This window comes from Oryctolagus cuniculus, chromosome 6 (assembly GCF_051225735.1).
Source record: "Oryctolagus cuniculus isolate XC-2025 breed Fujian yellow rabbit chromosome 6, ASM5122573v1, whole genome shotgun sequence".
Classification (NCBI taxonomy): Eukaryota; Metazoa; Chordata; class Mammalia; order Lagomorpha; family Leporidae; genus Oryctolagus; species Oryctolagus cuniculus.
In genome coordinates this window covers 112248298-112275617 of record NC_142872.1, presented here as the reverse complement: position 1 = coordinate 112275617, position 27320 = coordinate 112248298, and the positions used below count along the sequence as shown (strand labels likewise).

The window sequence follows — 27320 nt, the reverse complement described above, 5'->3', positions numbered from 1 at the left end:
TCACAAATTGCTTACAAGTAGTAACCATGAACAATAAAGATCCCCAAGTTTACAACTGACTCAGGATCACAAAAATTATTAACCTTATCTATTAGAAAACACTGCTATAAAATTCAACAATGGAACACTCATGCTATCTATATTACAAAAATGTACATAATCCTTATAAAGCATGATACTAAAATATTAATATAGATTGTCCTTAAAAAGATTTCATTAAAAATAACCTGAAAGTTCAGATTTACTTCATTTGTATAAAAAGTTCATGAAAAAGCAAGATTTCAATATGGAAATTCACTTTTTTTTTTTTTTTAAAGATTTATTTACTTGAAAGTCAGAGTTACAGAGAGGCAGAGGCAGAGAGAGAGAGAGAAGGAGTGAGAGAGAGAAAGACATTTTTTATCTGCTGGTTCACTCCCCAATTGGCTGCAACAGCCAGAGCTGGGTCAATCTGAAGCCAGGAGCCAGGAGCTTCTTCTGGGTCTCTCACACAGATGCAGGGCCCCAAGGACTTGGGCCATCTTTTACTGCTTTCCCAGGCCATAGCAGAGAGCTGGATCAGAAGTGGAGCAGCTGGGACTCCAAATGGCACCCATATGGGATGCCGGCACTGCACGAAGTGGCTTTACCTGCTACGCCACAGTGCCAGCCCCTGGAATTTCATTCTAAAGGCATTTCAAGAACACCTACAACACCTATTAATGAGCTATTTACCTGTATGAAAGCTTAAATACCAAAAATAAATGAACACCTAAAACTCAATTACATGTCATGAATCTACTATTACTTTGCCATTTTTTAGTATTACTTCCTATAATCACTCCTATCACACAACCAGATGTTCTGGTTTCCAACTTTTCTTCACAAATGCTCTTTATTATTTTTAACTTAACCTCAGTTTTTTAATAAAAATTATCAATACTTTCACAGTTAATACCTTCATAGTTATATATAGTCTAAACTTTTAGTCTATGAGGCTCTAAGAAAAACAATAGCACCTATCTCTCTCACTGTACCTTCCTAAAGGCAACAGTTTCAACTGTTTACTCAAATTATTTAGTATTTACCTTTTTTTTTTTTTTTTTTTTTGACAGGCAGAGTGGACAGTGAGAGAGAGAGACAAAGAGAGAAAGGTCTTCCTTTGCCATTGGTTCACCCTCCAATGGCTGCTGCGGCCAGCGCACCGCACTGATCCGAAGCCAGGAGCCAGGTGCTTCTCCTGGTCTCCCATGCGGGTGCAGGGCCCAAGCACTTGGGCCATCCTCCACTACACTCCCAGGCCACAGCAGAGAGCTAGCCTGGAAGAGGGGCAACCAGGACAGAATCCAGCGCCCCAACCAGGACTAGAACCCGGTGTGCTGGCGCCACAGGCGGAGGATTAGCCTATTGAGCCGCGGTGCCAGCTTACCTGTTTTTTCTTATTAACATGATTATTTAATTTCAAATATGTTGCACTGACTTCTCACTATGAAAGATGGAGCTGCAAGTCTTGTTCCTGCACGTTTACATACTCTAATAAAACACCCTCATTCCAGCTGTTCCAAATATACACATGTTGTATCTTTCCTTATAGTTGTTGCTGTCTCTATATAAACCTTCCTGACAATTGAGTCTTGGGACATGACTTCTAAAAAAAAAAAAATTAAAAACCCTGAGCTAGAGCAATTGTGTCTCTCACCCCTCTGCTTATTTTTTTTACATATCTGTCATTAACTTAACCAGAAATACTTTTCCATCATAAAAATGTCCTTTTGAAATGCTCAAGCTCTTTAGGATGTCCATCCAACTACACCTGCCTTCTGATCATCGTCCAGTCTAGACTGGGTGTGAAGCCTATCGCTGTCTGGGACTTGCCTTTCCCATCATGCTCCAATTCCTTTCTTGCCTCTCCTAGCAATCCTGTGTGTTCTTGATCCCACATCTTCCATTTGACTGTCTATTTTTGAAGTAACAGGAATCCCTTCCTAAGAAAGATGACATGGTAAGTGAATTTTTGGAAATCCAGGATGTATGAAAATGTATTTTTTCTATGCACACATTCAACAGCATGGCTAGGTAAACTTTAGGCTGGATACATTTTCCCTCAGCATTGAAGGCACTGGCCCACTGTATTCTAGTTTCTACTGTTGATTCTGACAAGTCTGATGCCAGTCTGATTAGAGTGAAGCCTACTTTCTTTTTTCTTTTAGTCTCTAGAATTTTAAAGACTTTTTCTTTGGTCAGAATATACTAATATTTTCAAAATAAATTTTCTTAAAAATAAGTCTATTTTCACTTAGTACCTAGAATTTTGGTGAGCCTTTCAATAAAATTCCTTATGTTTGTGAACAATTTTTTGCCTTTATTTTAAAAAAGATTTTATTTATTTGAAAAGTAGAGTTACAGAAAAAGAAGCACAAAAAGAGACAGAAAGATAGATGAGAGAGAGAGAGAGAGAGAGAGAGAGAGAGAGAGAGAGAGAGAGAATCTTCATCCACTTGTTCACTCCTCAAATGGCTGCAACAGCCAGAGTAGGGCCAGGCTGAAGTCAGAACCAGGAGCCAAGAACTTTTTCCAGGTCTCCCACAATGGATGGCAAGGGGTCCAAATACTTCAGTCATTCTCTATTTAGAGTTTTCCAGGTGTACTACCATGGAGCTGCCCTCAGAAGTAGAGCACCCAGGACATCAACCAGTGCCTACATGGGATGCCAGAGTCATAGGCAGCAGCTTTATCCACTATACCACAATGCTAACCCCTAGAAATTTTCTTATTAAATGTTCAGAACTGGTCTCTCAGCTTTTTACATCACTTCTACTTTATAATTTTATCATTTTGCTCTACTTTCTAGCAAATTATTTGCTTCTACCAGCCAAATTTTGTACTGTATTAAATTTCAAAAGATTTTCCAGTTCTTTTAGCATTCTTTTTTTTATAGCACCTGATTCCAGCTGTTGGGGCCACCTGGGGAGTGAACCAGTGGATGGAAGACCTCTCTCTCTGCCTTTCCTTCCCTCTCTGTGTAACTCTTTCAAATAAAAAAAAAAAATCTTAAAAAAAAAATCAATCAACTTTTTAAAAAAAGATTTATTTACTTATTTGAAAGAGTTACACACGCACACATACACAGACACAGAGAGAGAGAAGAGAGAGAGAGGTCTTCCTTCTGCTGGTTCACTCCCCAGATGGCCTCAATGGCTGGAACTGTGCTGATCCAAAGCCAGGAGCCAGGAGCTTCCTCTGGGTCTCCCATGCAGGAACAGCGGCCCAAAGACTTGGGCCATCCTCCACTGCTTTCCCAGGACTTAGCAGAGAGCTGCCTCGGAAGTGGAGCAGCCAGGACTCGAACCTGTGCCCATATGGGATGCTGGCACTGCAGGCTTTACCTGCTATGCCACAGCACCGGCCCCATGAACAGTCTATAAGATTACCAGACAGCAAAGAAAAATTAAGTTTGTTAATAGACCTAGTCGGCAAGGATATGTGACTTTCTCAAGGATTCAGTACTATAATACTGAGGAAGATGACAGCTACTTATTCTCAAGTGTGAGGTCTGGAGAGTAGACCATAAAGGAAGCTAGAAAATTGACATTATTATATGAGATGTCACACTCACCCTTACCAAAGTAAACCTAAAATCAAACTGATAGAATCTTGCAAATCAAAATCAGGTTTTTTCCCCTTCATACTAGTCACAGTTCAACTAGACGAGCAACAATCTATAGTTTCAAAAAGTATGTGCCTTGTAGCTAATAAACTAATACTGCAAATCAAATTAAAAGCCAGACTTCAAGTTTCTCAACAATGAAAACATTTTACATACATATTCAATAGTTATATATTGTCAAAAAGTTGCTACATAAAGGCAAGTCAAACAACCAACAACATCCTTAACATACCCTGATGGCAAAGTTTCTGTGTTGGCATTTCCAGACTGTTGCCGTACAGATTCCGCACACCCCTCTGGCTGCCTTAATTTGTCAAAAGCAGAACTACTTGCAGAATTAGAATGATCAGCATCTAGTATGCTTCTAGCTTCAGATCCCAACTGTGCACTGGTAGAAGGTATACATTCATTGTTTTCTGAGGAAGTGGGTATCTCTTGAACGAGAGGGTCTTCAACAGTAGTGCTAGTGCAGTCTGAAGACAAGGTGGTTTCTTCAGGTACTACTGGAGTGCCAATGGCAGAAGCATGGTCAGTTGGCGCAGATGAGGATGATTCTCCATTAACTGAGAAGGGAAAGTTAAGATAATCTGTCAAGTAATAGCAAGGCAACCAATTTCCTAATCAATCAATACATTTATTCAGAGTCTAATCCAAACTGAACAACGTACGTACCAGGTAATGAAAACATAAGATCAAGGTTATATTTTCATTGTTCACATGTAATATATAAATGATAAAATTTTACGTTTACATACTATACCTTAAGGAAAGAGAAACCACCATTACAATAACAAGTGCTTTCCCTCCAAATGATCAGTTCTGAGAGAAAGCCTGCATGCACTATATAAAAACTGTAAAATGATCCCTTACAATCTTCTGTCTCATATGCAAGTGGTAAGCTAGTACCAACACTTTTGCCAATAATGAAAAATATATGATGGCTTTAATTATGATAGTACTATAGAGAACCATAAAAAGATTCAGGAATCCATTCTATACTTTCTAAAGAAATAATTTAGCACTAAGACCTAGTGATATAGTTTTCTTACTTCATATTTCAATGAGATTAATTGACTTCAACTATGTGTTACTATGAAAGTAAGTAAAAATAAAATTGCAAGAAGAGATCATTGAACAAAACCTATTAGAAAAGTACCATCAAGGGGCCAGAGCTGTGGGGTAGTGGGTAAAGCTGCGGCCTGCAGTGCTGGCATCCCTTATGGGTGCCGGCTTGAGTCCTGGCTGCCCTACTTCTGATCCAGTTCTCTGCTATGGCATGAGAAAGCAGTAGAAGATGGCTCAAGTCTTTGGGCTCCTGCTTCTTCCAGGAAGAAGCTCCTGGCTCCTGGCTTCAGATCGGCACAGCTCTGACCATTGCAGCCATCTGGGGAGTAAACCAGCAGATGGAAGACCTACCCACCTCTCTCTGCCTCTGCCTGTCTCTAGCTCTGCCTTTCAAATAAAAAAAATCTTAAAAAAAAAAAAAAAAGGAAAGTACCATCAAAGTTCCAATGAAAATAGCAGAGGAAGACATAGACTAATGAAATCTCCAGGTAAATTTTCAAAGAAATAAAAATAATTAAACTGTAGCAAGACTACCGTACTATTCAAGAAAGTAAATGGTATGTTCCAAAGAACAGAATAAATCAAGTTCTATATCAAGCATAGAAGAGAATGGCTTTGGGAAAAAAACCATCAACATTGAAATCCAAGAAATAAAATCCAGAGCTATCCCCTACCCAATATTTAGACATCATAGAGACACATAAAGAGTGTGTGTAGAGAGACTGAATTTTTATGTATCCTACATAATGTTTACTTACAGTCTTTATCTCAATGTTTACTCTTTCATGGTATGGAAATTAAAGTCCCATCAAAAAAAAAAAAAAAAAGGATTAGCAGTTTTCCAAACGATTTAAATGGAATAAGAGTATCATTTGAGGGAAGATATAAACCAGCCTAACAAGAAACAAATACCTTTGTGAACACTGAAACTTAGCACATGAAAACACAAACCATTAGAAATAGAAAATCAAATGTGAGATTGTACCAGTCAGTCAAGGCAAACATTTTGTCCCCATATACATTTCAACAGCAAGCTATCTCAGCAGTTCTCTTCACCTTTACTACTACATTCTAGTCTACCACTTTCTGTTTACACAACTGCAAAACCTCCGAATTGGTCTGACCCATTCTCCAGGGTTGGCGTTGTGGCATAGCAGGTGGGTCACTGCCTGTGAGGCCGGCATCACATGTGGATGCTGGTTCAAATTCCCACTGCTTCACTCTGATCTAGCTCCCTGCTAATGTGCCTGGGAAAGCAGTGGAGGATGGTCCTAGGGCTTGGGTCCCTGCACCCACATAGGAGATCCAGATAAAGCTCTTGCCTCCAAACTTCAGTTTGGCCCAATCCCAGCCATTATAGCCATTTGGGGAGTGAACCAGCAGATGGAAGATTTCTCTTTCCCTCTTTCTCTCTCTCTATAACTCTGCCTTTCAAATAAATAAATCTTTTTAAAAATCCATTCTCCAAACAACATCCAAAGTGACATTTTAAAAACACGTAATAGATCTCAAAATTCCCCTGAGCAAACATACCAATGGATTCCTAAATCAAGTAGAAAAGCAAGTTGATCCACAGCCATCACTGACTTCCCACAATGATTGCTTTCTGTTCCTTAAGTAGAATGAACTCCTTCCCACTTCAGGGAAGTGCACTTATTGTTCCTATCATTTCTGAATATTTGATACTGGCTTTTCTCATCATATGGAGTCCATACTGAATCTTTCTGTCAGAAAGGCAGTCCTTGAACACCTTATTTAATGTTATACATGCCCTGCCCTCACTCTAGTTTGATATTACACCACATTTTCTTTCTCTAAATCATTTATTTGTTTATATCATTTTTCATTAAGTTTAGAGTGCAAAAGCTTTGTTAGATTCATTCAGTTTTATATTTCTAAAAGCTAACAAGTGCCTGACATGTAAAAAAATAAATACTTGTTGAATGAATAAATTAAAGAAAAATCATGAAGAAAACTGAACACACCTGCCTCAAAACTATGCCGATGGGGCCAGAGTTGTGGCACATCAAGTTAAGCCACCTGCAATGCCCGCATCCCATATAGGAAGCTGTTCGAGTCCTGGCTGTTCCATTTCTGATCCAGCTCCCTGAAAATGCAGCATAAGATGATCCAAGTACTTAGGCCCCTGCTACCTATATGGGGTATCCAGATGGAGTTCCAGGCTCGTGGCTTTGGCCTGGCTTAACCCTGGCCATTGTAGTCCTTTGGGGAGTGAACCAGTGGAAGGAAAAATATCTCTTTCTCTCACTCTCTCCTTCTCTCTCAGTAACTCTGCCTCTCAAATAAATCAATCTTTAAAAGGAAAAAAACTGCAGGTAACAGTGCATTATGAAAACCTTATTAATGATATGAGTTAATAATATAGCTAATATACCTGATGTAAATCTCTAAACTAAAGAGGCAGTTCTGAGTTTCAACTCTATGTATATTACAGCTAAAAACACTAAATTTTTACAGAAATTGGCATACGTAAAGAAACAAAAAAGGGGGGCTGGCATTGTGGTATGGTGGGTTAAGCTGCCATTTGTGACACCGGCATCCCCATATAGGAATATTGGTTCAAGTTCCAGCTTCTCACTTCATATCCAGTTTCCTGTTAATGTGCCTAGGAAAGCAGCAGATCATGACCCAAGTACTGGGGTTCCAGTCACTCACATGTGAGACCTGGATAGAATTCTGGGCTATTGGGTCAGCATGGCCCAGATCTGGCCACTGCAGCCATCTGGGGAGTGAACTAACGAATAGAATGTGTGTGTGTATGTGTGTGTGTGGCTAAACTAAGCCACAGGCCTTTACTAGATACCAAACTAATAAGGCCTCCCAATCTCGGACTTCAGCCTCCAAACCTGTGAGCTAAATAAACTTCCTTTCTTTCTAAGTTACCCAGAGTTAGGTGTTTTGTAAGAACAAGAGGAAAAGTACTAAAAACACCATTTTCACTGCCTTTGAAAACTTAACATGAAGAATATCTGCTTGTATATAGCTCTAAGTTTCTTTGAGTCAATTCATATTTGAGAGTGGGTGTCGCAATAAAGAAGATAAAGCACAAGAGAGCCTTATGTAACAGTGCAGTCCTACAATTTTAGTGGAAGTTACAGGAAGTTACACACATGATAAAACTGCACAAAAATAAGCACACACATATGAAAACTTGTGCACAAACACACATAGTGGAGATAGAAATGGTGAAATGGGAACAAGCTCTATGTATCATATCAATGGTAATTTCCCAACTTTGGCACTGTACTAGATTATATATATAATTGTGGGGGGTGCTCCTAAGGAGTGCATGGGATCTACCTGTATATTTCTTTGCAAATCTGTATATTTATAATTATTTCAAATTAAAAAGCTAAGAGGAGGCGCCAGTGTTGTGGCTAGTGGGTAAAGCAGCCTCCTGAGACACCAGCATCCCATTTGACGCCAGTTCAAGTCCTGTCTGCTCTACTTCCAATTCAGCTCTCTGCTATGGCCTGGGAAAGCAGTAGAATATCAGCCAAGTACTTGGGCCCCTGCACCCACATGGGAGACCTGGAAGAAGCTCCTGGCTTCTGGCTTCAGACTGGCCCAGTTCCAGCTGTTGCAGCCATTTGGGGAGTGAACCAGCAGATGGAAGATAGCTCTATCTCTCCTCTCTCTGTAACTCTGCTTTTCAAATAAATAAAGTAAAATCTTAAACAAATTGCTACCTCATTAAAAAAAAAAAAAAAAAAAAAAGAAAGCTAAGAGGAGGAGCAGGCATTGAGGCCCAGTGGGTTAAGTCATGACTTGGGATACCCACATCCCACGCTGAAGTGCTTTATGAGTCCCAGACACTCGACTTCCTGATGGAAGCTCCTGGCTCCTGGCTTCAGCCTGGCCCAGCCCTAGTCTGTGGTGCAGCCATTTGGGGAGTGAACCAGGGGATGGAAGATCTCTCTCTCTCTCTCTCTCTTTCTCTGTAACTCTGTCTTTCAAATAAATAAAATAAATCTTAGGGTAAAAAATGGGGGGGGGGTAGGGTAGTTTTGATAAATACATTTTAAAAAGTACCATTCATATGTCAGTTCTCATGTTTATAAAGCCTCTCAGGATAACTCTTGGCAAATATCCCCCTTCCCCCAACCTTAGGTATAAATATTAAATTCAGTCTTCTTATAAATCCACCTATTTTCAGGTAATTACTAACTATTCTTTTACATATTCCTAATTTTGAATACTTCCCCATAAATAGACATATGAAAGAACAGTCAGTCTCCAGAATCGAAAGACCAGAATTACACCTTGATTGCCAGCACAAAAGCAAGTAAGTTGGTAAGTCCCAAGTTTCAGGAGACTCATCTTGAAGGAGTTAATCTATAAAGACCAAACAAAAAATAATTTATGAATCCTACAGGTGAGTCCACTGAAAAACAGGATTAAGGAAGAAACCTTTCTGTAGACATTTCTTTTTTAAGAGTATGCTTACTCTTAGAAACACAAAATTTTTTGAGAACTGTATCAGCTCACACATCTTTCTACCAAATCAGATGCTAAGTAATAAAACAAAAAAAGAAAGAAAATTTGTATACTAAAAGACATGTTGGGGCTGGCCCTGCGGCGCAGTAGGTTAATCCTCCAACTGCGGCACTGGCATCCCTTATGGGCGCCAGTTCTAGTCCCAGCTGCCCCTCTTCCAGTCCAGCTCTTGCTATGGCCTGGGAAAGCAGAAGATGGCCCAAGTCCTTGGGCCCCTGCACCCGCATGGTAGACCCAGAAGAAGCACCTGACTCCTGGCTCCAGATTGGTGCAGCTTTGGCCATTGTGGCCACTTGGGGAGTAAACCAACGGAAGGAAGACCTCTCTCTCTGTCTCTCCCTCTCACTTTCTGTAACTCTAACTCTCAAATAAAATCTTAAAAAAAAGACATCTTAAAGGAACCACCAATTACTTTTCCCAACACATGAATTCAGCATAGTTCTTTCAGAAATAAATGTTATACCATTAATTAACAATATTTTTTGCCATAAAGCCAAGAATTTAACTAGTATACAACAGCACTTGCTTAGTAAATCTGTTGTGACCTCTAAACTAACATATTTTTGAAGTATCTCCTTAAATTATCTAGAAGTTTTCAAATTCAGAAAAAATTCCAAGCACTATAATTTTAAAATTTCTATCACAGAACAGGCTCAAGACTGTACAATATAGGAAACACAGGCATAAATACATACACTTGACTTAGTTTTTACTTGAACAACGTGTCATTCCCAGCCATGCTTACCAGTGTCATTGGCAGGCTCAGATGTGAGTGGTTTTGGAGCTGGTGTGTTTTTGGGTCTGACAGGAACCTGAGATGGAGATGAAGGTGTGTTGTCTCCATTAACTACATGCGAACAGCAAGAGTCTTGGACTACAGCATTTGTAGATACATGATCATCTATTCCATTAGTACCTTCAACAGCCAACCTGTAAAATGATAAAAACAAAAAACTTTACTTCAATGAGTTAAGCACAATTAAACAACTTTTCACCATAATTTTTGTAAGAAGTATTTGCGACTTTAATATTTGAGTAAAAGAACAGGTATAAAGAGTAATGAACACAGGGGCTGGTGCTGTGGCTAAGTGGGTAAAGCCACCACCTGCAGTGCTGGCATCCCATAGGGGTGCCGGTTTGAGTCCTGGCTGCTCCATTTCCGATCTAGCTCTCTGCTATGGCGTGGGAAAGCACTAGAAGATGGCCCAAGTCCTTGGGCCCCTGCACCCATGAGAGAGACCTGGAAGAAGCTACTGGTTCCTGGCTTCGGATAGGCTCAGCTCTGGCCATTGTGGCTGATTGGGGAGTGAATAACAGATGGAAAACCTCTCCTTCTCTCTGCCTCTCCTTCTCTCTCTGTGTAACTCTGACTTTCAAATAATAAATAAATAAATCTTAAAAAAAGAGTAATGAACACAAATACAACATACTTCCATTATTCTAACTGTACCCAAACTGATGAAAAAGTACTGGAATATATAAATATACTTTCAGTCAAATGAATCTGTACATTTTAAATATTTAAATGTAGAAATACTAAATTATTTTAATGCTCCAAAGTAGTTACAAAAAGCTCATGAAATTATATGAAACGTGCAAAAATATATTCTAAACTTTTAATTTTATTGAATACAGAAAAAGTTTGTCAATATTAATTGCAAATGATATATTAGGCACTGTAAGAGTATATAATGATCATAAAAAGCTAGCTATTAATAAGAATTTATAGTACATGGGCAGGCATTTGGCCTGGCAGTTGAGATGTCTGCATCCTATATTGAAATGCCTGGTTTCAAGTCCTGAGCTCCATTTCTGACTCCAGCTTCCTGCTAAGAAAAACCTGAAAAGCACCTGGTGATGGTTCAAGTAGCTGGGTCCCTGCCACCCACTTAGGACAACTAGACTGAGTTCCTATCTCCCAGTGTTGGCCTGGTTCAGCTCAGGCTATTAGAGGCATTTGAGGATCAAATTAGCAAATGGGAATTTTGTGTCTGTCTCTCAAATACATACATACATACACACACACACAACAATTTTAAGAATTTACAGTATATATAAGTTAACTGCAAATAAAGAAATAAATAATACAACTACAAAAGTAAACATCTTAAGTCTTGTTGAATGATCAGAAGAGCTTTTCCATGTAGAGCGGCTACCCTATATATGTTCTCCACAGAGTAACCTGAGTGTTGTTTTAAATATACAAATCAGATCAAGTCCTTCCTCTGCTTAAAATCCACTATGCTTGGGAAAAAAATTTAGATTTCTTATAACAGTCAACAAAACTTTTGAAAATCTGTACCACTCCCACCCTATTTATTTCTCTAATCCATTTTCTCTCCAAGCTCTTCCTTGCTCACCTTGCAAAAGATGCTTTGTATCAATCTTACTAACACGAAAAGTATGATGAAAAGCCTTTAAATATTTATTACCAACTAATATATACTAGGCAATAAAATTACAATGAACTCAAGATTATCAGAGAAGATTAAGTATTATACTCCAAAATCAGAAGAATTTGTAGAACACAAATTAACTGTTACTGAGCTCAAGGTCTTTGAACCTGCTATTTCCTGGGCCTACAGCACTTTCCATGAGAGTTCTCTGCAGAGTCCTGAGAAACAAATGATTCATGAATCTGGTCCTCCTTCTGCCACCTATGTATTTGGAATGAGACTTGTGTAGGAAGTCTGGGCAAGTAAAGTCTGAAAAGGCTCCCAAAGGATTCTGATTTGTGTACCCCTCCCCAACAAATCAGAGATACAGGAGTCTATGCTAAAGAACCAATATGAAGGGTAGTACTATAGAACTTATCTTTGATTCAGAATGTGTTATTGTGTAATAAATAATACTAGGTTTTAAGTTAGTTGTCATTCGAGCTCCTTTATCCATCTAAAACTGTACTTTAAAAATTAGAAAAACATGTATACTTGTATCAAAGCAACACACAGTATCCCTTAAATGTGTACAATGCTTATGTATAAATTTAAAAAATAATTTAAATGAGAAAAAAAATTACAAAAACATATGTATAGATGCTAATACATTTTAATTAATCTGTTGCACCCTTTCAGTCCTAAACTTTTTCAATGGAAAATATAATATGGACATTCAATACATTTATTTAAATCAAATGTACATTTTGAAGGCAAACATCTATTTAAGTAAGTAAGCTCTCATGAGAATTATGTTTTGGCAATTTAGGATTAACATAATTAATAGATTTTTGGATTAATAAAAGTCACATTCTATACCAGCATACTTTTTCAAATTTAACAATTTTATAGCAATATATTTTTGGATATTAATTTCACTATATTTGATCCAATACATAATTTTATTCCTATCTAAATATTTCAAAGAGCCTATCACAGTGATCATGAAACATGAATACCAGAGAGTTTTTCAAGGGACAGGGTGATTTTCGAGAGAAGACCACGACGTAAGGAACATCTATCTTGAGATTTACAGCATAAAGCTAATTCAGGCAGCAATAAAATTTTTCCATAATATCCGACTCTTTTTATCAATAAAATTCACCCAAATATAGAATTTTAAAGCTATTTTTAAGTTTTATAAAATGAAACCCTAATACATGCTACAACATGAATGAACCATAAGGAAGGAACTATGTTAAGTAAAAGAAGCCAGTCACAAAAGTTTACATTTGGTATGCCACTGTTTACACGAAATGGCCAAACAAGCAAATAAATCCATCGAGACAGAAAGTAGATCACAGGGCTCGGATCTGGGAGGAAGCAGGATCTGGAAGTGACTACTCATGGATAGTTTTGGGATAATGAGCATGTTCTGCAATTAGACAGTGGTGATGGTTACACACTTCTGAGTATACTGAAAACCATAGAAATGTAAACTTTAAAAAATGAATCTTAGAGTATATGAATTATATCTGAGTAAAACTCTTTAAAAAAAAGATTTCACGAGAATTCAAACGACATATTTAGATATAAGCTTTTAAGTTTTGTGGCAAATTCTAACCTTAGGTTAAAACTTACAACTTTATATGTGGAAAATGTTGCATCATCTGGCCACAAATACTAAAATAAAATATTCTACCTGGTAGTTGTCCTTGCTGAAGGCTCTCCATTTTCATGTAAGGCATCACCATTTTGTCGTATTTCTACTAAACAACGAGAAAAAAATAAACTAGGTTTTTATATGCTTCTTGCTTATTTTTTTAAAGTTTTAAAAAAATATAAACTTAGCTTACTGGTTGGAGATGAGCTGTAGTTTGTTAGATTTTCTTGCTCAATCACCAATCCATCAAGCACAACAGCCAATTCACCAGTTTGCACTATGCCATTCTTGTTTTCCAAGGAAAGTTTTAATTGTTCTTTCACTCTTTCCACTAAAAAAAAAGAATACTCTAATTATTCTAATTTAAAGGCTTTTGCCAAATGCAAAAATATCAGCTACATTTGAAAGGAATTCTGTGCACTTTTATCTGTAGACCCTTCTCTACTACACCAGAATTAATCCTTTGCATACCTAATTTAGTAATCTCTTCCCCAATCCCAGGCTTTCACTATCATCTTTAATTGTATCTGGGTATTTTATAAACTTCAGGTAACATATAAATATATCAAATAAGCATAGCAACTGCCTAAACTTTAATCTTTTGCCCAAGGTACACAGAAGACTCTTGTGATTGAGGCAAAATTTCTACAAGAGAGTCAGGTAGTCCAGCTACAAATTCCAGTTCTGCTACTTACTGGCTGTACTTTCAATAAGTTATTCAAAACTTCTTAGGCTTCAATTTTCTCATTACAAAACAGAGACTTAAGTCATATGGACTTAATGCAAAATCAGACAGAGTTCTACTATCATCACATCTGACCACAACAAACACTCAATAAATACTAAGTAATAATAGTCATTTTTAAATATAAGGCCAAATACTTGCCATTGTCAGGACATCTAGTTCTTAATTAAACTCAAGGTCACTGTGCTTCAATTGTATCACACACAATAAAGATTATTAGTTGTGGTGGGAAGAATGGAGATATGATAATGAAAGGGTACAAAGCACCAATGAGACAGTAGGAATCGAAGTTTTTTTCCTGTGTATTCATAAATCATAACATCATTTTGTACCCCTTAAGTATAATTATAATTTGTCAATTTATACTTTAAATTTTAAAATTTAAACTTCAAAATTTAAAAAGTTATTAATGATACTTTATTATCCAAACTGAGGCTGATTACTTCAATTTGACCTTCAGTGGCTTTTGGCAGCTTTTGAAATCATGGTACATTTCATGTCTTAAATGAATTTTCAACAGATTTACTAAGTGTCCAACATAAACCCATTAAATATTTATCCAAATGCAGAAAAAAACAAGACAAAATCTATAACTATTAATTACTGTACTGGAACCATAAAAACAGACTTTATAGAACTTCTGCTCCTAACATCTGTAGCACCACAAACTTCAATTCCACCCCATAACAAAAAATAAATAATAATGATAACAAATAGAGAAAATTATGAAAACTATATTGACCAATATTCTCTTTCATATTATCTCCCTCCATCTAAAGCATCTGGAGTTTAGAGATTTAACTTCTTCCTAAAATATTCATCTACTGAATAGATTCCTGCAGAACAGACTTTCAAAATCCCTTTGGTAAACTCACTTATGAATCTATAAATGTTTGTTTTCTTGTCTTCAAAAGATAAATGTGTTGGACATGAATTTTATTTTGCTAATGATCTTCACTCAACTCTCTGAAGGTATTTTACCATTATCTTACTATTGTTAATTCTACAGTCCTTTATAAATCCACATAAATGACTTTTTTCTATTTGGCTGCTTTTAAAATCTATTTATCTTTGTTCTTGCCAAGACCCTGTACATCTAAGTACAATTTTCTCTCTGCTGTCCTACTTGGGACAGTATGCAACTGTGGATTTATGTTTTTCATTAGTGCTCAAAAAACAGCAGCCATTTCCTCTTCTTAAAAGATTATTCATTCATTTGAAAGGCAAAATGAGAGAGACCAAGAGAGAGAGATGAGAGACAGAAAGAGAGAGATTTATCTTCCATCTACTGGTTCACTCCCAAGACGGCCACAAGATTGAAGCAAGGCCCCAAAAACTCCAACTGGGTCTCGCATGTGGATGGTAGGAACTCAAGCACTTGTATCATCATTCACTACTTCCCAAGCATATTAGCTTGGAGATGGATTGAAAGCACAGTAGCAAAAACTCCAGCCATTATCTCTCTCTTTTTTTTTTTTGACAGGCAGAGTGGATAGTGAGAGAGAGAGACAGAGACAAAGGTCTTCCTTTTGCCGTTGGTTCACCCCCCAATGGCTGCCACAGCTGACGCGCTGCAGCCGGCGCACCACGTTGATCCGATGGCAGGAGCCAGGTGCTTCTCCTGGTCTCCCATGGGGTGCAGGGCCCAAGCACTTGGGCCATCCTCCACTGCCTTCCTGGGCCACAGCAGAGAGCTGGCCTGGAAGAGGGGCAACCGGGAAAGAATCTGGCTCCCCGACTGGGACTAGAACCCGGTGTGCCGGCGCCACTAGGTGGAGGATTAGCCTATTGAGCCCAGCCATTATCTCTTAAAATATGTCCTTAACTCTACCCTCTTCCAGGGGTCAGCAAATTACTTTATCTAAGTTAAACCTGGCCCATTACTCATTTTTATAAGTAAAGTTTTACTTAAACACATTCAAGCTCATTCATTCCTATTCTCCTTGGCTGCTTTTATGTTAAAATAGCAAAGGTGAATAGGTATAACACAGACTATATGCCTTCAGAGCATAAATGTTTACAATCTGGTTCTTTATAGAAAACATCTGCTAATTTCTTCTTATGGAGTCTTATTTGTGTAGGTTATTGTAATTTGTGATCTTTGATGATGGGTTCATTATCCAATAGCAGATTAAGGATAATCTCTTGGCATTCAGTCAGGTTTGGTTTCTAATTCTGACAGTGGCTTAGAGGTCCCCCCAAGAGTCTAGAATCAGGGAATCTAAGCTCAGAGCCTGCATCTGACTGGTGGCCAAAAGGCACAGTATGATGACAGTGGCTATCAGCATGGGCCCCTATTTTAAATCTAGTTCATGAAGCTCTATTTGCCTCTTCTCTTTTTCTGAAGAAAGGGCCTCTGCTTTTTGAAAAATCATCAATGCCACAAACATGTGCTGTTCTGCAGTGGAAGGTTGAGGTTGTTTAAGGCATATAGTCTTTAATAATTATGAACATGGAAGACTGAGGTGTCACCTTCTGAATCATAAAACTGGGTGAACTATCACATAAATAATTCTCATATCTACATGTGTATGTAGGAGAGATAAGCATAAGGTTCTATCATAATATAAACAAACCAACTCAGACATATTTAGCGGACATTTGAGTGCCTAGAGAGGCAGGATAGACCCTGACAGCCCTAACACAGACATCCCTACCTATGCTCTGCTTATTTTCTTAGTGGACTTATCACTTATTACCACCAGAATTTTTCTGTTTTGCTTTGTCCAACTAATTCAGTGATAAACCCTTTAGAAAGTGCTTACTAAACATTTAAAATAAGTGACTGGGGCCGGCGCTCTGGGATAGCAGGTAAAGCTGCAGCCCGCAGTGCCAGAATCCCATATGAGCACCAGTTCGTGTCCTGGCTGCTCCACTTTCAATCCAGCTCTCTGCTATGGCCTGGGAAAGCAGTAGAGGATGGCCAAGTCCTTGGGCTCTGTACCCATGTGTGAGACCCAGAAGAAGCACCTGGCTCCTGGCTTTGGATCAGCCCAGCTCCAGCCGTTGCGGCCAATTGGGGAGTGAACCAGCGGGTGAAAGACTTCTCTCTCTGCCTCACCTTCTCTCTCTGTGTAACTTTGATTTTCAAGTAAATAAATCTTTTTTAAAAAACATGATTAAGACACTAGTCCTGTCCTTAAGAAATTTATTCTTATAAGGCAGAAGTTGACTTTTTGGACATCTTTTACATTTTTCCTCATCTTTAAGAGGGCAACAGAACGAATCCTTGAGGAGCCATGTATATAACTAGGTAATTTATCTTGTAATCATAAATTTGCTAAAGATACGCACCCTTTATGTCTCCACAGAAAATAAATGATCTTTAAAAATCTTCATCTTTAGGTTATACAAATTTATTTTTATTTCAGAAACACATTCTGGAGTGCTTTTTAAAAACTGTTTAAATAATGTATTAATTATTACCCGAATAACAAGTATAAAATTTAGTGGTTTAAATAACAGTAACCACTATGGTTAGTAGTTTCTGTGGACTAGGACCAGGAGAGGCCCAAACATGTCTGACAAATGGGTGCCTCTATACAAGGCCTTGAGAGTCCTCACAGTGGTTGCCTGTCAACTCAGATGAGTAACCCTGGACACCAAGGCAAGAAAGGAGAAGCCTCTTATGGCTGAGTCATGGAAGTTGTTTACCATCACTTCTGCCACGTCCTATTTGTCACCCAGACCATCTCCGATTCAAAGGGGAAGTGCGTGAAACAAAAGGTAAGAATGCCTAGGGGCCATTTTGTAGGCCAGCCAATATACACATAAATATGACAAAAATTGAATTTTTAGAAGCAAAATGAAAGTACTAGGTTATACAACCTCATTAAAAACCAGGCCTTCCCACTCTTAAGTCTTTCCATATATCATGCTTGAAATCAATGTTCATTAATTCACAAAGGTAAGCTCCAACATACTACCATATAAAATAAACTTTAGAATTTATAAGACATCAAATTAAAAATAAAATAATAACTATAACTATAAACCCTATGGATTAGGAAGGGTTTTCTGTGCATAAAAATAATAAAAGATCAATAAAACTTAATGACTGAAAAAATAATAAACTTCTATCTAAACCAATATTCAGAATTGGGGCTAGCACCATGGCACAGTAGGTTAATCCTCTGCCTGCAGAGCCAGCATCCTATATGGGCGCCGGTTCTAGTACCGGCTGCTCCTCTTCCAATCCAGCTCTCTGCTATGGCCTGGGAAAGCAGTAGACGATGGCCCAGGTGCTTGGGCCCCTGCACCCGCAAGGGAGACCAGGAAGAAGCTCCTGGCTCCCGCCTTCGAATCCGCGCAGCTCCCGCTATTGCGACTATCTAGGGAGTGAACCAACGTAAGGAAGACCTCTCTCTCTGTCTCTGCCTCTCACTATCTGTAACTCTACCTCTCAAATAAATAAATAAAATCTTTAAAAAAATTTCAGAATAAATAAAGAGGCAAATGATTACCTGGGAGATAAAAGTAAGAGCTCTTATAAATTAGTGAGAGAAAATAAACCAGTTAGGAAAATGTACAAAGAATGAGATAATATTAAATGAAGTATGAATGATTTGGTAAGAAAAATCTTCATCTGTTTATGTATTAAAGTGGAAATATTTACCAAATGGATACTCACATGTTTCAATGTACAGAAACTGGTATAACCTCTAAGAAGGCCACTGGATAGCTATGTTTAGCTAACAGCTTAAAACATTTCATTACCACTAACTATACTTCTTCTCAAATTATTCAAAAAAAAATTGAAAGGGAGAGAATCTTTCTGAATTCTTTCTATAAAGCCAGTATCACCTTAATTCCTAAATCTGAAAAAGATACAACAGAGAAAGAACTACAGACCAATTTCTCTGATGAACACAGACACAAAAATCCGCAACAAAATTCTGGCCAATAAAATCCAACAACATATCAGAAAGATCATTCTCCTGGACCAAGTGGATTTATTCCTGATATATAAGGATGGTTTAACATTCACAAAACAATCAATGTGATACACCACATTAACAAACTAAAGAACAAAAACCATTATGATTCTCTCAGTAGATGCAGAGAGAGCATTTGATAAAATACAACACCCTTTCATGACGAAAACTGTAAGCACCTAGAGTATAGAAGGAATATTCCCCAACACAATCAAGGCAATTTATGACAAACCCATAGCCAGCATCCTATTGAATGGGAAAAAGCTGCAAGCATTCCCATTGAGAGATCTGGAACCAGACAAGGATGTCCACTCTCACCACTGCTATTCAGTATAGTCCTGGAAATTTTAGCCTGAGTCATAAGACAAGAAAAAGAAAGCAAAGGGATTCAAATTAGGAATGCAGAAGTAAAAATATTCCTATTTGCATATGGCATGATTCTATATATAGGGGATCCAAAAGACTCCACCTAGAGATTATTGGAACTCATAGAAAAATTTGGTAAAATAACAAGATATAAAAATCAATACAAAAAGATCAAAAGCCTTTTTATGCAGACAATGCCACAGCTGAAAAAGAACTTCTAAGATCGATCCCATTCACAGTAGCTACAAAAAAAAATCAAATGCCTTAGAATAAATTTAACCAAGAAGTAAAAGATCTCTACAATGAGAATTACAAAACATTAAAGAAAGAAATAAAAGATACAAAAGAACAGAAAAATCTTCCATGTTCACAGATTTTGGAAAAATCAACATCATCAAAATGTTCACTCTTCCAAAAGCAATCTACAGATTCCATTCGATACCAAACAAAATACCAAAGACATTCTTCTCAGATCTAGAAAAAAAATGATGCTGAAATTCATATGGAAAAACAGGAGACCTCAAATAGCTAAAGCAATCTTATACAACAAAAACAAAGCTGGAGGTATCACAATACCAGATTTCAAGACATATCACAAGGCATTTATAATCAAAACAGCCCAATATTAGTACAAAAATAGATGGATATAACATATGGAACAGAATAAAAATGCCAGAAATCAATTCAAGCATCTACAACCAATTTATATTTGACCAAGAAGCATAAACTAATCCCTAGAGCAAGGACAGTCTATTCAACAAATGATGCTGGGAAAACTGGATCTCCACATTCAGAAGTATGAAGTATGATCCCTATCTTATACCTTACAGAAAAATCCATTCAAAATGGATTAAAGACCTAAATCTACAACCTGATACCATCAAATTATTAGAGAACATTAGTGAAACCCTTCAAGATATTGGTACAGGCAAAGAGTTCTTGGAAAAGACCCCAGATACAGGTAATTAAAGCCAAAATCAACAGATGGGATTACATCAAATTGAGAAGTTTCTGTACTGCAAAAGAAACATTCAGGAACATGAAGAGGTAACCGACAGAATGGGAGAAATTATTTGCAAACAAGGGAACTGATATAAAGAGATCAAGAAAATCCACAACAAAGCAAACAACCCAGTTAAGAAATGGGCCAAGGACTTAAACAGACATTTTTCAAAGAGGATATCCAAATGGACAACAGACACATGAAAAAATGTCCAGGATCATTAGTCATCAGGGAAATGCAAATCAAAACCACAATGAGGTTTCCCCACAACCCTTTTAGAATGGATTTTATATAGAAATCAACAAACAACAAATGCTGGCGAGAATGAGGGAGAAAATGTACCCTAATCCATTGTTGGTGGGCATGTAAACTGGTAAAACCACTATGGCAGACAGTTTGGAAATATCTCAGAAAACTGAATATAGACCTACCATATGACCCAAATATCCCACTCCTGGGAATTTACCCAAGGGAAATGAAATCAGTAAATAAAGAGTTATCTGCACCCCTGTGTTTACTGCAGCTCAATTTACAACAGCTAATGGAATCAGCCTAAATGCCCAAAAATGGAAGACTGGATAAAGAAATTATGGGATATGTACTCTATGGAATACTACACAGTGTTAAAAAAGGATGAAATCCAGTCATTTGCAACAAAATGGATGAATCTGGAGAACATATACTTAGTGAAATAAGCCAGTCCCAAAGGGTTTTCAAATATCATATGTTCTCCCTGATTTGTGATAACTAATGGAGCACCTAAAATGAAATCTGTAAAGTGAAACTGACACTTTGAGAAGCAATGATTTGAACAGACCTTGTCTTGACTGTTGAGGAAGTCTGCCCCTGCCTTTTTTTCTTAATGGAGAATGAGATTGGGAATGGGAGAGGAAGGAGGTAGTGGGGTGGGAGTGAGGGTGGAAGTGCAGGTAAGATGAAAAGAATCACTATATTCCTAAAGTAGTACTTATGAAATTTGTACTCATTAAATAAATGGTTTCTTTAGAGAAAAAAACATTTCTTTCCCTTTGATCTAGTAATTTCAATACTAAAAATCTTTTAAAAGAAGTCTGAGAGATACACTTTTATCACTAGAAATACATACTATTTGTTCAAAAAATTCATCTTTGAAATAACAGGAACTTAAGTCTTGGTAAACTAAACAAACAGCTAGACTAGCAAATTAGATAAGCAAATCAGCCTAAAAAAAGTTTTTAACTGGAACTGATTTTGACTATGCTCTGTCCTCTATCATAAGTGACACATTTCTCTGCTGCATTTTCCTATCATTCAGTTACAGAGAGAAGTGCTTACAGTACAGTATTTTGGGTATAACTAAATTTGAAATGAATTTAATGCATTTCAAAATGCTTCTTTAGCAAAAGCTACATTTTTGGTTCTAATAAATCCATAAAAAAACTCAGTGTCATTCCCAGTATCTCCTGTTTTAAAGTGGCTCTACCAGTCTCAAAATTGAAGCAAAAAGTACTGTTTACACTCCAATCCATATATTAACTACACTACCCTTATACATGTACCTCCAACCCTTGAAATTATCTCCTTGACCAATCCTAAGTCAGGTTCCTCTGAACCTTTTTTGTAATTAAGTATCACCCTTGGCCTAAATCAACTGCAAATTCTCAGCACAAATGCCATGATACACACACACAGACTTGAGAAGCACTATCACAGTTTCTAACAGCTCAGAGTTGTACTTCTAGATTCCTTTAAGGTATCTCTTCCTGAGAACACTTAAAGCTGCCAGAATTTATTTTCTTCTTGCCAACACCTCATAATAGACACCAAGATATATTTAATTAATTTAAAACCAACACTGTCCTAGAACATTTATAAAATAGGGCTTACAATGGTGAATCCTTCCTATCTCTCCCACAACTTGGGAATATCTTTCTCAAAGACCTGAAAACAAGTCATTCCTCTAAAATGTAATCATCAGCAAGGGAAAGGGGCCCTGTCTGCTAGTCATTGTGGGAGACAGAATCCCAACTTTGATAATGGCCAGCCAGCAGACACATCTGGCCTTATCAATTTATACAAACCAATTTTTTGTAATTAGGACTCTACTGAATCTCTGCTTGCCCTTTTCCTAATCCCTTCTTCCCTTTAAAAGGTTCAGTCTCCTCTGTAGAAATTAACTTCAGTTCATGATGGACCCTCTGTCCTACTGTACAAGGACAATACTAGTTAAAATCTGTCCTTACACTTTTAGAGTCCAACTCTTTTTATGTTTGACAACAGAGGAATTTGTTCTGTATAACTTCAGAAACAGTAAGACTGGGAAGGTGAAATCTCTCATATCAGTATCTAATGTGGTTAAGACAAAGAAAGAATGCCAAAATTACTAGACACCTCCGCAGAGCCAACTATAAAACTCCCAACTTTGAATGAGATTTGAATACATAACTGAAGCTTAACTGAGGTACAAATGGGCAATTAAATCTACAGAAGTTCTGAGACAATATTAGAGGTATATATCAGAAAAATCTTTGGACACCAACCAATTAGGTCATTACATAGAAACAAGGGTTAAGGGGAGCGGGAGAAAAAGCTCATGAGGACTTACATGGGAAAAAAGAATTTCCCTAGCAAGCTACAGCTGGAATTCTGGGGGTGAGGGTGGAGGAAGGCTGATCAGATGATTTATGTTGGGTCAGTTATGGGTTTTACTTAAAATTAAGAATAGCTTTAACAACTTATATTACACTATCGAGGATGATGAAACCTAAAAACTTCAAAAATAGAATATCTAGTCAAATAAATTACACTCCCATCCTCATCTCAAATACTCATATTATCAGAAGGGATAGATAACAAACCATGAATTTATGACAAGAAAATATCAGGGCCTTGAGCAAAGGAAGAAAGTAATCTCAGAAATCTGAAGTAGAACAACTGAACTTAACAACTGTAAAATCTATTTTAACGTGGGAGACTTTTGTTCTTACTACAGTGAAGTGAGGGAGTGGTCGAAACCGTTTATTCTTTATGTGTTTTGTCTGTTTCTTCCTTAAGCTCAACACATGTTTATTAAAAGAAGAGTCCCAGTTCTAGGAATGTAAAAAATACAATAAATTTTAAGGACTTCTACAACATGGGCGTTTGGCACAGCAGTTTAAGACATCACAGGGAATGTTTGCATCCCATGTTGGAATTGTTGGGTTCAAGTCCCCAGCACGCTTTGGATTCTACCTTCCTGCTAATGTTGGGTCATTGCCATCCACATGGGAGACCCAGATTCAGTTCCCAACTACTAGATTTGCCCAGGACAAACACTGACTGTTGAAGACTTTGGAGGAATGGACTAGTGGATAGCAGATCTCTGTCTCTCTCTGCCTTTCAAATAAATAAAAGGTCAAGAAATAAAAACTAAGAATTTAAGAATTCTATTTAAAAATTTTAAGGACTTCTAACTTCACTGAAGTTACCAAAGCACACAGAAAGTAAAACATGTAACTCCTTGGAAGACAAGAAGCTCTGAACAAAAATCCATATTTATTATTTTTTTAAATGTTAAAGAGAGAAAGAAGCTAAGCCTACAGGAAAATAAAATTGAAAACAAACTCAGGGGGTGGTATAAAGCCTTGCAGTAAAGACACCACAGTTAAGAGGTCAACATCCCATTTCAAGAGTGCCTGAGGGGCAGGGGCAGGCGCTGTGACACATCAGGTAAAACAGGTAAAACTGCTGCCTGCAGTGCTGGCATTCCACAAGGGCACTGGTTCAAGTCCTGGCTGCTCCACTTCCAATCCAGCTTTCTGCTCTGGCCTGGGAAAGGAGAAGATGTCCCAAGTCTTTGGGCCCCTGCATCCGCAAACCCGCATGGGAGACCCAGAAGAAGCTCCTGGCTCCTGGCTTTGGATCAGCAAAGCTCCAGCCATTGCAGCCATCTGGGAAGTGAACCAGAGGATGGAAGACCTCTCTCTCTGTCTCTGTAACTCTGCCTTTCAAATAAATAAATAAATCAACATTTTTTTTTTAAAAAAAAACAAAAAAGAGTGCCTGAGTTCAATACCAGGTTCTAGTTCCTGATTCTAGCTTCCTAGTCCCAGTTGGGGCGCCGGATTCTGTCCCGGTTGCCCCTCTTCCAGTCCAGCTTTCTGCCATGGCCCAGAAAGGCAGTGGAGGATGGCCCAGATCCTTGGGCCTTGCACTCGAATGGGAGACCAGGAGGAAGCACCTGGCTCCACCTGGCTCCTGGCTTCGGATCGGCGCAGTGCCCTGGCCGCTACACACCAGCCATAGCGGCCACTTAGGGGGTGAACCAATGGAAAAAGGAAGACCTTTCTTTCTGTCTCTCTCTCACTGTCTAACACTGCCTGTCAAAATAAATCAATCAATAAATAATGAAGATCCTTGGAAGTAACAGTGATAGCTCAAGTAATTAGGTTCCTGCCACCCATGTTGGAGACATGGAATGAGTTCCCAACTCCTATCTATAGTCCATCTCAGTTCCGGCCATTGTGGAGCATTTGGAGAGCAAACAGAGAGCACCTTTCTCTTTTTCTCTCTCTCCTCCCAAACAAATGAATAATTAAAGAAAAAAAAAAAGCAACTCAGGCCTAATTTACAAGACTGCAGAGGTCGAAAGAATAAATCATTGAGTGATATGGCAAAACTTTTAAAATCTTAGGTAAATGAAATAAGATTTATTGTTAACAACACAATCAGAATTTTTTCAAAAATCATATAAGAACCATTATAAAAGATGATTTTGTGAAAATTGAGATTTAAAGGTAACAAAAATTTCAATACAGCAATGGAGGCAATGAAGGAGTTACAGTAGCAATCAAAATCCCTTAGATCAACTGATAACACAGGTGCTGTCTCATGTTATCAGTATAATCAAACCTTAATAGAACCAAATAAAATACAAGAGAAATGACAGAGAATCACTCTGGGGGAGAAACGTTTCTAAAATAAAATACAGATTCCAGAATAATAATTGAGAAAATACATAAGGAACTTTCAATTCTTATAAGAAACATAACCTGAAACCTAATGATAAAAAAGTTAAAACTTTAGGTAAGAAAAAAATTAACAGGAAGAAAAGGAAAGGTATAAACAAATAAAATTAAAAACAGAAAAATACATAAGAGGAGGCTAACACTGGCACAGTGGTTAAGACGCTGCTTGGGCACCAACATCCCATTTCAGGGTGCCTGAGTTTGAGTCATGATTCCAGTTTCCTGCTAACTCATACCCTGAGAAGCAGCAGACAACAGCTCAAGTAGATCCTGGCTCCTAGCTTTGTGTCAGCCCCAACTGTTGTGGGTATCTGAGGAGTGAACCAGAGGATAGAAGATCTTTCTGTCTCTATATCTATCTCTTTACTTGACTGTACTGTCCAATACGTTAGCCACTAGTTACATGAGCCTACTTGAATTTGAATTTAAATTTAATTAAGTTGAAATAAGTTTAAAAAAACCAAGCTCTTTAGTTGCTATAGCCAAATTCCAAAAATTCAATTGTCATATGTGTTTAGTGGCTGCCATACTGGATAGCACAGATGCAGAACATATAATTCACAGCAGAAAATTCTATAGAAGAGCAACATGTAGAGAACTGTGCTAATAAGGCTCACATTTCACTAAGAAGAAAATTATATACAACACCAAAAGAATGTGTCAATAAATTTTGAAAATAGTGGGATTACATAAGAATACATTTTAAATCAGGGTGGGCATTGTGGCACAGTGGGTTAAACCACTGCTTGAGACAACTGCATCCCATATCAAAGTGCTGGTTTGAATCCTGGGTACTTCACTTCTGATGTAGCTTCCTGATAATGTGCCTGGGTATGCAGCAGATGATAGCCCACCTGGGCTCTGGCTTTAGCCAGGTTCAGCCCCAGCTGTCGTGGGCATTTGGGAGTGAACCAACATATGGGAGATATTTCTATCTTCTACCCTTCCCTCTTTTCCTTTCCTTTCCTTTCTCCCTGTTACTCTACCTTTCAAATACATAAATAAATCTCCAAAAAAAAGATTGGAAATCAAGATTATGATTAGGACAAGTAGCAATGTAAAGGACAAGGGGTCTTCAAAAAGAAACAGAAAATGTACATTATCTTTTAACTGTGTTATTCCACAAACTTTTCAAAATACCTTCATATAATTTGTGTTATTACTCTTTTTGATACTCCCTTCTGCCTTGTTCAAAGATCTTGATATTTTATTCTTATTTAAATGGTACTAAAATAAATACTTTTTTGATAAAACAAATATCTAACATACAGCACCACTACTAATGAAATAATGAGAAAATGAAGAGATAGTTAAGGTATATACAACAACCATTAAAATGTACAGGATAAGAGAAAGTTGTACCCTATCTGCTCTGGTCTGAACACTTCTTCCCACCCCAAATTCAAGTTAAAACTCAGTGACCAATCTGAGAGTATTAAGATGTGAGGTCTTGAACGAGTTCATGTCATGAGAACAGAGCCCTTACGGATGGTAACAGGTCCCTGGTGAAAAAGTTTGAGCACTTTTCTCTTCACCCACGTGAGGGCATAGCATTTGTCCTCTTGGAATGCAGCTAAGAAGCACCATCTTGAAAGCAGAGAATTGGCCTTCATTACACAAAGAACCCACAGGTGCCTTTATTTTGAAATTCCAGATCCTTGAACTGCAGAAATTATATTTCTGTTTTTATCAATACTAAGTCTCAGATATTTTGTTATAGCAGCAAACTGACCAATATAATTACCTATAAGAAAAATTTCATTCCTACATTAGAATGATATTCCAGGTTTCTTCAGTTATAGTTGTTACATATAGCTTATCTGTTTATTTACAGAATCATTTATTATACCTCCATCTCACTTTTTTTTTTTTTTAAGATTTTATTTATTTATTTGAGAGGTAGAGTTACAGACAGTGAGAAAGAGGCAGAGAGAAAGGTCCTCCCTCCATTGATTCACTCCCCAAATGGCCACAATGGCCGGAGCTGCACTGATCCGAAGCCAGAAGCCAGGTGCTTCTT

The 27320-nt window shown here is 37.7% G+C and overlaps 1 protein-coding gene across 6 annotated transcripts in view; it reads right to left on the bottom strand.

Moving 5' to 3' along the window:
* WWP1 (WW domain containing E3 ubiquitin protein ligase 1) overlaps positions 1-27320 on the bottom strand; it is a 135015-nt gene that overhangs the window by 50131 nt on the left and 57564 nt on the right. For 3 of the 6 annotated variants that reach the window (XM_051844599.3, XM_051844597.3, XM_051844600.3), the window contains 4 exons: positions 13461-13598; positions 13307-13373; positions 9975-10159; positions 3879-4209 (listed from right to left, as the gene is read on the bottom strand). In XM_051844599.3, coding sequence (XP_051700559.1) covers positions 3879-4209; positions 9975-10159; positions 13307-13373; positions 13461-13598 — 721 coding nt within the window. The remainder of the gene's footprint in view (positions 1-3878; positions 4210-9974; positions 10160-13306; positions 13374-13460; positions 13599-27320) is intronic. The other 3 variants (XM_089335497.1, XM_051844598.3, XM_089335499.1) reach the window with 2 other exon arrangements.